The sequence below is a fragment of the Syngnathus acus genome, chromosome 16 (assembly GCF_901709675.1).
Source record: "Syngnathus acus chromosome 16, fSynAcu1.2, whole genome shotgun sequence".
NCBI lineage: Eukaryota > Metazoa > Chordata > Actinopteri > Syngnathiformes > Syngnathidae > Syngnathus > Syngnathus acus.
The window spans coordinates 827,909-837,308 of record NC_051101.1 but is presented as its reverse complement, the minus strand read 5'-3'; the positions used below and the strand labels follow the sequence as shown (position 1 = coordinate 837,308).

Here is a 9,400-nt window from a genome sequence, read left to right as displayed (position 1 = left end):
TATTTATGCTAGCTACTGCCTCTGATGCACTAGTACTAGCAGCAGCATTACTGCTACTGCTTTCAGTAATAATAATAATAATAATTCATTCAATTTATATAGCGCTTTTCAATAACCCAAAGACACTTTACAGATAACAAAAAAAAGGGGGGGGGTACGTATGGGGGGGGGGGGAGACAATAGGATATAGTTAATAACAGGACATCAGTCAGCGGTGCAAAGGAGATGGATGGAGGAGCAGGAGGGGCAGGAGCGGAGGTTGTTGAAGTTGGCAGTACGGGAGGTGGGGGTGACGGGGGGTTGGTAGTCCAAAAAGAGGAGATGGGTGAGCCATCGGGGAAGTGCCGGTCCAGATGTTGGACCAGATGGACCAGATGGTGATGCCGGTCGACCTCGACTGCACCCGCTCGAACGGCAGGCCCCAACGCACCACGGCGGCACACAGCAGAGCCACGGTTGGCGAGCCCGCAGGGAGTGGAGCCCGTCACCCGAGAACGCCAGACGGAAGGCCAGAGAGCCAGGCCAGAGCTGCCGTAGAGTCCACAGCAGGCGGCCACAGGCTCAGAGTCGGGAGGCAGGAGGGTCCGGTGGTGGTTTGGGCCAGTTGGCTGTTGGCTAGCTGGCTAACGTAGCTGGTAGTCCGAGGGAGAGGAAACAGATAGGTGAGAGCGGAGCTGCGGGAATGCGAAGTGGACGGAGGACAACACGAGAAAAATAAAAGAAGAGACGGGTGCACTGAAAACAGGAAAACGAAAAACAAGTAACGGACACGGTCCGGGACAGAAGCGGCAGTCAACAAGTTTGATGCCAGCGTGCTCTAACCCGGAAGACAACAGACGGTGGGGGAGGAGTACATGCAAGAGGAGCAACACTTGTTTTAAATGCTCTGAAAAAAGGATGCATCTCACAGCATTAACTCTCTCTTTGTGAGCAGCTGAATGGTGGAGTGCAAAGTGAAGTTTTGAGAAAAACAACTTCTTTATTTATCTACTGAATTCTTTTTTAAAAATTATTTCCCTGAGCAGTTTGAAACAAAACTGTGCAGAGGGGCGGGGCTACACGTAGGGGTCCGGCAGACACCGCTCATTTGTCCTCAGTCTGTTAGATGCAGTGTACAGATGTGCTTGTGACTTGAGAAACGCTCCCAGTGGGTAAAAAAAACAGCAGACTATTCCCCATTTGACTGCACAAATATGAATGTTATATTAACTATTATTTGAGTTGTTAATCATTAGTTATATCACGGGTCGCTACGACGAGTTTAGTGGAGTTTTTACTGCTTCTTCCAACTCCTACCGCGCTGACTGTAACTTGACACTCTCTGGCTGCCTCTTGCCTCATTTGCATACTCACAGTGATTGGATGTTTACGGAGGGGCGCTGAGTCCTGACAGCAGGCTGTGCGAGGACACACTGCACCGACATGAGAGAAGACAGGGAGCTGAATAACGTGTTTCTTTCAGCGGATTTTTCACTTCTAAAAGTTTGATTTGAAGGGGCACGATATCTGTTTGAGGGGGCTCTTGCCCCTGCGTAGAGCCGGCCCCGTGAAAGCTAAGACAAGGAAATATGACGTAGCGCTCGGCTTCAGTGCTACTACGATGGGAGACGAGGAAAGACCGGTGTGTTTACTGTGCCCTACAATGTTGGCAGCGGACAGTATGAAGCAGGCACGTGCACTCATAGTAGGCAGGTGAGGCAGTGCCTCACCTTGCCACCAGGGGCAGTAAAGGGCTCAACATGGTTTCCTCAGCTGTCACCATAAGTTGTTAAAAAATGAATAATATAATAAAACATAATATAATATCTGTCCTGTGGGCTATGCTTTTAATGCAATTTTGGTGTGTTTCCTATACATTTGGATCATTTTCATAGTCAAAATAGCTGTATTTCTTGTTCAAATAACAACGGGAGATGGGAATCATGGAGGCTGAGGCAGTGACAGGTAGTGCCTCTCAGGGCGTGCGTGTGAGAGTGTGCACCACTCACACACTGTACTGAGCGCGTGCAAACGGCGCGTGCTTGCAGTCAGCGGGAAAATACGGGCCTTGAGGCAGCCAGTACCTTTCCCTCGAAGATGGGGCGAGAGTGAGCCTGCGGCTAATAGTTCACGACACGAGTAAATGCGAGAGTAAATTAAGAAGAAAAAAAAGAAAAGAAAAACAACCAACAACATTCGGTGCTAACGCGTTGCTATTTGGCTTTATTTTCCCTGACAATGGAGGATATAATCTCGAAAATAAGAAATTTTTCAAAGCTTGACTTTCAGTCAAAGCAAGAAACCATAAGTAAGGGAAGACCAACACCAGATTTGCGAGGATTAATTCAAACTACGGGTCTCCCGGGACGGACTACAACACGTTCGTTTCAAAAGGATTGGTACTCTAAAAAAGACTGGCTTTGTGGTTGTGCTGCCAAAAATCGACTTTATTGCTTTCCCTGTCATCGAGATCTTCGTCCAGAAGGACAGGAGAATGGACTTCATTTACAAGTAAAGGTAAGAATACTGCAGTGGTGTGTTTAAATGTACAGTGGTGTGTTTAAAATGTTATTAAATTTAATCAAGAATGGGATAACAACCATGTATGATTGTAAATCTGACTTGTGAGTCAGTGCCTTAGCGTCATACAGTACGTTTGTAAATCTGACTCTGAGTCAGTGCCTCACCAACCCCAACCCTCACCGCACGTCACTGGTATGAAGCCAAATAAATTAAGGTGGCACTTATAAAGTCATTGCACCCCAATCACGCTGATAAGATGCTTGAGGTTTTTCAGCGAAAACGGGCTGAATATTGCCAACAATCATCCCATTTTGTGAATGCTACTTCAGTCAATCAGCGAGCACTGTAAGCATCATATAAAGCAGCGTACCAAATTGCTCAGTGCAAGAAAAAAACCTCACCATTGCAGAAGAGCTGATACTACCTGCAGCCGTGGATATGGTCTCTTCTTTTTTTCGTTTTTACATTTCGTTTTACAATGGAGGATTACATATCCAAACTCAAACGATTTTCAACTATGGATTTTTGGTCGAAGCAGGAGGTCATCAGTAAAGGAAGACCAACTCCGGAGTTAAAAGGTTTGATTCGGACAACGGGACTTCGGAGCATGTCTTTTCAAACGGAGTGGTATGCACGATCGAAAACAAGTTTATGATTCCATGTGCTTTGTTGAATGTTTTTATGTGTGAAGACTGCTGTTATGGGATTTTAATCAAAATAGTTCAATTTAAATAATGAATAAGCTACTCTAGAGCAGTGGTCCCCAACCTTTTTTGCACCACGGACCGGTTACGTGTCAGAAATATTTTCGCGGACCGGCCTTTATATAAATAAATATATGTATATATTTATTATTTAAATATTTATATATATAAATAGGATGAAATAAAATGATACGACTGGCATAAAAACAAATATAAACCACATAAAAATAAAACGTTGAATTAGTGGGAGCACCGAGCTCTTTTCTCAGAAATGAGCCGTTCCCATCTAGGCGTAATCGGAGACAATGACACCCGAAGTGGTTAAGGTTTGTCTTTAAATGCAGGATGCTTGGTCTCCATGTGCCGAAGCAGGTTTGAAGGCTTCATTGCTTCGTTAGCTAGCCTTTCGCCACATATGCGGAGTGCACTTGGCGCGTCAGAGTCACCTGTGGCGATAAATCCATATTTTAAGTAGGACTCCAGAAATGTTCTTTTAAATGCAGCTTTCCTTTTCTTAGAAGTCGTAGCCTCTTCTTCTTCAGTGTCCTCATTGGACGTTTTTCCCTTTCCGAAGAAGCTTTCCAAACTTCTCTGTTTCTTGCTCATTTTTGCTTGCCTCGCGGGCTTGACTGTGGTGACATGTCACGTGACCGAGACGAGCGCCCTGTGTCAAGTCATTTTTCAGATGCACCGACAGATGTAATTGGGAGAGATTCGCCAAATTTTTTATATTTTTCAAAATAAATTCTTACTCATTTGTTGCTAGCTTTGCGGGCTCGACTGGGGAAACATGTCACGTGACCGGGACGAGCGTCTTAACCTGAATGAATTGATCGTCAATGAAAAAGAAAAAAAAAAATCTTTTTTTTTTTTTTTCCTGTGCGGCTCCGCGGCCCGGTACCAAGTGACCCACGGACCGGTACCGGTCCGCGGCCCGGTGGTTGGGGACCACTGCTCTAGAGCAGCGTTCCCCAACCTTTTTTGTGACACGGTTAGGTGTCGGACAAATTTTAACGGGGGGAGGGGGGAGGATGACGTCAGTGCCTCCCCAGTCATGAACCTCACCGCACGTCACTGGTATGTAGAGTTTTGACTTTAAAGCTGACTTGACTTTGACTTGACTACATTAAAATCAAACTTAAATTAACTTCATTGGTATGACATCGGTAGAAATTAACAATTACAGAGATAATAAGTGATGAGTGTGAAGTCTGACCTTCAAGGCCAAAGCTTATGAAGTCATCACGCATTCTGCTGATGGGTGTGCAATAAGAAGAGCGCAATCATTGCAAACCTTCCATTCTAATCAGCTCGTCTGATAACGTGAGCGGACACACACGTGCAACACGACTGGCCAACGCATTGGTCCAATGTGGGAACGCACCTTTGTCCACATGCACCCTGACCTGGACTGGCGACCAGTCCATTGTTTCTTCACATGTGTCGTGACATTGAGTGGTGACCAGTACAGAGTCTGCCCTACGTGCAGGTTTTCCCGTGTGTGTGATGGCAATGCATGCAAATTTCAATCAAAGCGCATTGCCAGTCCAAGGTCTGCTTGAAGACATCAGCATATTGCAATCAGCCTGTCAATCGTTAACGAGCACCGCCCTCCTCCAAGCCACTCGGCTGCCGCGAATGCTCACAACAGCAACATCATGGCGAGCGCCAGGCTGCGACCCGTCTTCCTTCTCCTCCTCATCGTCCTCTTGGCCCGGGCCGCCATGAAGCCGCCCAGGTGCCGAAGCGGTGTGGGGAGCAAGAAGCGCCTCCTGCTGATCTCCTTCGACGGCTTCCGTTGGGACTACGATCAGGATGTGGACACGCCCAACCTGGACCGGCTGGCACGGGATGGCGTCAAGGCCAAGTACATCACGCCGCCCATGCTCACCATGACCTCACCGTCGCACTTTACCACCATCACAGGTTGCTGGAGAAAGTCAAGCCATAAGTTCATTTCCTCCCAAAAATTCCTCTTCCACTTGCCCGATGCTCATCTTCTTTGTTTTTCCTTAGGCCGCTGGGTGGAGGATCACGAGGTGGTCCACAACATGATGTTCAACACGCAGACCAACCAGAAGGTCCCTCACAAGGATACCCTGAGGCGCTCCGAGTGGTGGGACAATGGCGTTTTGCCGCTCTGGATCACGGCGCAGAACCAGGTGACAGCTAACATTTGCCGGTCAATCGATGTCCCATGTTGTCAGACGTCAGTCACAATAGCATGGTAAGCTAAATTAACAGTTATGTTGAAGTACTGGGCAAACAGATAAGGATATTCACGTCATGCTGGGGGCGGCACGTTGGCGCACATCCGCCTCACAGTTCAGAGGTGCTGGCTTTGATTTTGGCTTTGGCATTTCTGTGTGGTTTGCATTTTCTCCCCATGCCTGCGTGGGATTCCTGCAGGTACTCTGGTTTCCTCCCACATTTCAAAATAAATACGTGGAAGGCCGATTGACCGCTCCACATTGACCGTACGTAGGTGTGAGTGATCACTTGTCTATGTGTGCCCTGCGATTGGCTGGCGACCGGTTAGAGGTTGACCCCACCTACCACTCAGAGACTACAGGAACAGGCTCCAGCCCGCACGTGACCCTCATGAGGTTAAGCTAGGGTGACCAGACGTCCTCTTTTTCCCGGACACGTCCTACTTTTGAGACCTAAAAAAATGTCCGACAGGCCAACAGTTAGCTATGTTATTATGCATATTATATTCAAGCTATGTTGACTGCATGCTGAAGCTGCAATCAGTTAGCTACATGAGGGTAGTGAAGGGTGTGAAGTACTGGTCTAGCCGTTTGCAACATGACAAGTGATATAATTCAGGTGACTGTGCCTCAGTTGTGACAAATGATCACCGGAATGTCCGCTGTCAAAGTGTCCTTGGGCGAGACAATGAACCCCAAGTTGTCTCATCGGCAATGTTCTCAATTAATTGCCTTACATGGAGACAACAAAAAATGAACATATGTAATTTTCCTGGCTTTGGATCAGGGTCTGAAGACGGCCTCTTTCTACTACCCCGGAGGTGGCGCCAACTACAGCGGACAGGCGGTGAATCGGGCCGTTGTGGAGGAGTCGGGCCACCCCGATGACAACGAGACTGAGTGGCGGCAAAACATTGACACGGTTCTGAGCTGGTTCTCTAAGGAGGACTTTGACCTGGTCACCCTGTACTACGGTGAGCCCGACAACGTGGGCCATGCCCGGGGCCCCGACCACCCGGACCGGAAGGCCATCATCCGGCAGATCGATCGTACAGTGGGTTACCTGCGGGATGCCATTGGGCTCCACGGGCTGGACGCCACCCTCAACGTCATCATCACTTCTGACCACGGCATGACCACTGTCAAGAAGCGCCCTCTGGTGGATGAGATCGTGCTCAACAAGTACTTGAATCTGCTCAAGATGGCCAGCTTTGAGATTCTGGACTACGGAGGCTTCGGAATCCTGACCCCGTGGCCCGGAAAGGAGCAGGAAGTATTGGAGGCCCTGGCGAAGGCTCCTAACCTGACCGTTTACAGGAAGGGTGACATGCCCGAGAGTTTCCACCTGGCCAGGAGCGGACGCCTGCCACCCGTCGTCATCATAGCAGATCTTGGCTTCAACCTCAACTCGGTCAGTGTGACATAGCTCATCTAACAACGTTCGGTTTGGGCTCCAAATGCATGTTGGAGAAGCAGTTGGCCACATTAGTGTTGCTGAGGCATGATCTGCCGTGCGCTTGCGCAACAGGTAAGCGTCACGGCTCAGTATAGCCCTAACTTAGGGCCTAAGGCATTGCCATGTCGTTTGTAGTCGACAGCAAGTGGCAAATTGGCTGCCCGCTGAGATGGATAAAAATGAGTGGATTTTGTTGTCTAATTCAAATTTCCACAAACGCAATATTCATCAAAAGACTGTGTTTGGACTAGTGCAGGCGCATAGAACATGTTATTGTCAGTTTAATTTCTTATTTGACATCCCCTTTAACATAGCCAACTACTTTTCGGTCAGTACTGCACGTGGAGCTGCTGATGTACCTACTAACTACTCACAAGCTTTAACATATAACCAGGTCAAAATGACCTATTCCATTCCGTTCACTAACAGGGAAAAGGCATTTTTTTTCCCCTCTGCCAGAGATTCATCGTGTATGTGAACAAAGGCGATCACGGCTTCCATAACGGCGAGATGGACATGAAGATGATCTTCAGGGCCTTTGGACCTGATTTTAAGAAGAACTTCTTGTCCGAGGCCTTTGACAGCGTCCACATCTACCCGCTCATGTGCCGACTGCTCAACATCTGGGCAGAGCCCAACAACGGGTCCCTGGAGCACACGGCCGACATGCTGATCACCAGCCACGGCGGTGAGGACCGCGAAGCCACACCCAGGAGTGCGAGCACTTGATATATAGCAGGGGTCACCAACACGGTGACCGCCGGCACCAGGTCACCTGTGAGGACCGCATGAGTCGCCCGCAGGACTGTTCTAAAATTAGCTCAAACAGCGGCACTTGTCAGTGAGCTGCATCTATTTATTTTACAGTCAAACCTCGGTTTTCGAACATCCTGGTTCTCGAACAAATCGGAATTCGAACAAGAAATTCGAGATTTTTTTGCTTCTGTTGTCCAACAAAATTCGGAGGTCGAACCTCGCGAGATGAGCCGGGAGGACCCGAGAAAACCCGACCGCGCGGCTCGGATGCCGACTGACTCCGTTGTTATTGTATTTTCGTTACTTTGAGGATTGTATTAACCCCTAATCATGCCTCCAAAGAAAGCAAGTGGGAGCAGTAAAGCCATCCTAAAACACAAAGACGCTCTTAAAGCAATGCGACAGTGAGCGCCCGGCGCGCTACGGTTGCGCGATCGGACCAAATTAAGCTCCCTGCGCACTGAGGTCCACTTAAATTTTGGAAAGTACATCAAGACTTTAAAAATATTTTCTAAATTTTAGCGACGGCTCTGTCACAATAATGCGACCAGCGCGGTGCAGTTGCGCGGTCGGCGACGCGCTACTGTTGCGCGTTCGGCGGTGCGCTGCAGTTGCGCGATCGGACAAAATTAAGCTCCCTGCGCACTTAGGTCCACTTAAATTTTGGAAAGTACATCAGGACTTTAAAAATATTTTCTAGATTTCAACGACGGCTCTGTCACAATAATGCGACCAGCTCGGTGCAGTTGCGCGGTGGGCGACGCGCTACGGTTGCGCGTTCGGCGGTGCGCTGCAGTTTTTTTTTTGTCTTGAAATGGATTAAAAAAATTTCCTTTATTTGTAATGGGAAAAATAGATTCGGAATTCGACCGATTCGCTTCTCGAACCGCCTTCTGAAACGGATTGTGGTCAAAAACCAAGGTTTGGCTGTATTTTTGCTATTCTTGTTAAAATCACACTTACATGTGAACTGCAAATGACAATAATAACACATAGTGAAAGCCAAATTGAGCAAATTGGCTATTTCAGAAGTGTGTGTCAAACTGGTAGCCCTTTGCCTTAATCAGTACCCAGGAAGTAGCTCTCGGTTTAAGAAAGGTTGGTGACCCCTGATATATAGGATCTCATCTTGTGTCTTGTGTCCCGGCAGGACCTCGGATGAGTCCAATGATAATGACAACGACCGTGGTCTTCGTCTTCATGTCCATGCTGATAGCTTAAAGCGGTAAATCTCTGAGATCCTGCCCACAAGGTCTCATCTCCAGGATGATGCAGTCATCGTTGACACCAGGTCCGGTTTCGGTTCCTCCGAAAGCTCCCCAATGATGATGTCTGCTTAACAATCATATGACGCGTTCCTATGGAAGATGCTCCCAAATGGGCTTACAGAATTGTGATCACGATAATGATTCATTACTTATTTGGCTTTTGCGTATGCACAGTTGCACCCTGAAAAACCCATGTATTTTGTGCTGAAATTAAAATATCTACACTAATTATGTACGACAGATGACTCCATCTATAATGACTCTGCATCGGGGCCCGATGGACTTTTGCGGCTGGCGATTTACCTGAGTTACTGGCCACTCTGTATTTTTACCAGCCTCAACTTTGTTGTTGGGGGATTTGTTGGTTATGTGGCGTGCGGTAGGGATGGGCGGATCGATACCAAAATATCGATATATCGATCCAGGCTGCTCATTTTTGAGTATCGATCTCCGTAGCTAAAATATCGATACTTACAATTATTTCATTATATTTTCCCTCATTTT

General features: G+C 47.7%; 1 protein-coding gene across 1 annotated transcript; it reads left to right on the top strand.

The window, feature by feature from the left end:
• Positions 1-4,303: 4,303 nt before the first annotated feature.
• Positions 4,304-9,127, top strand: zgc:153896 (uncharacterized protein LOC569930 homolog). Its single transcript, XM_037274975.1, has 5 exons — positions 4,304-5,132; positions 5,223-5,368; positions 6,204-6,827; positions 7,332-7,560; positions 8,779-9,127. Exons 1-5 carry the CDS (start codon positions 4,865-4,867, stop codon positions 8,847-8,849), a joined length of 1,338 nt encoding a protein of 445 aa, XP_037130870.1. The 5' UTR covers positions 4,304-4,864; the 3' UTR covers positions 8,850-9,127.
• Positions 9,128-9,400: the final 273 nt, after the last annotated feature.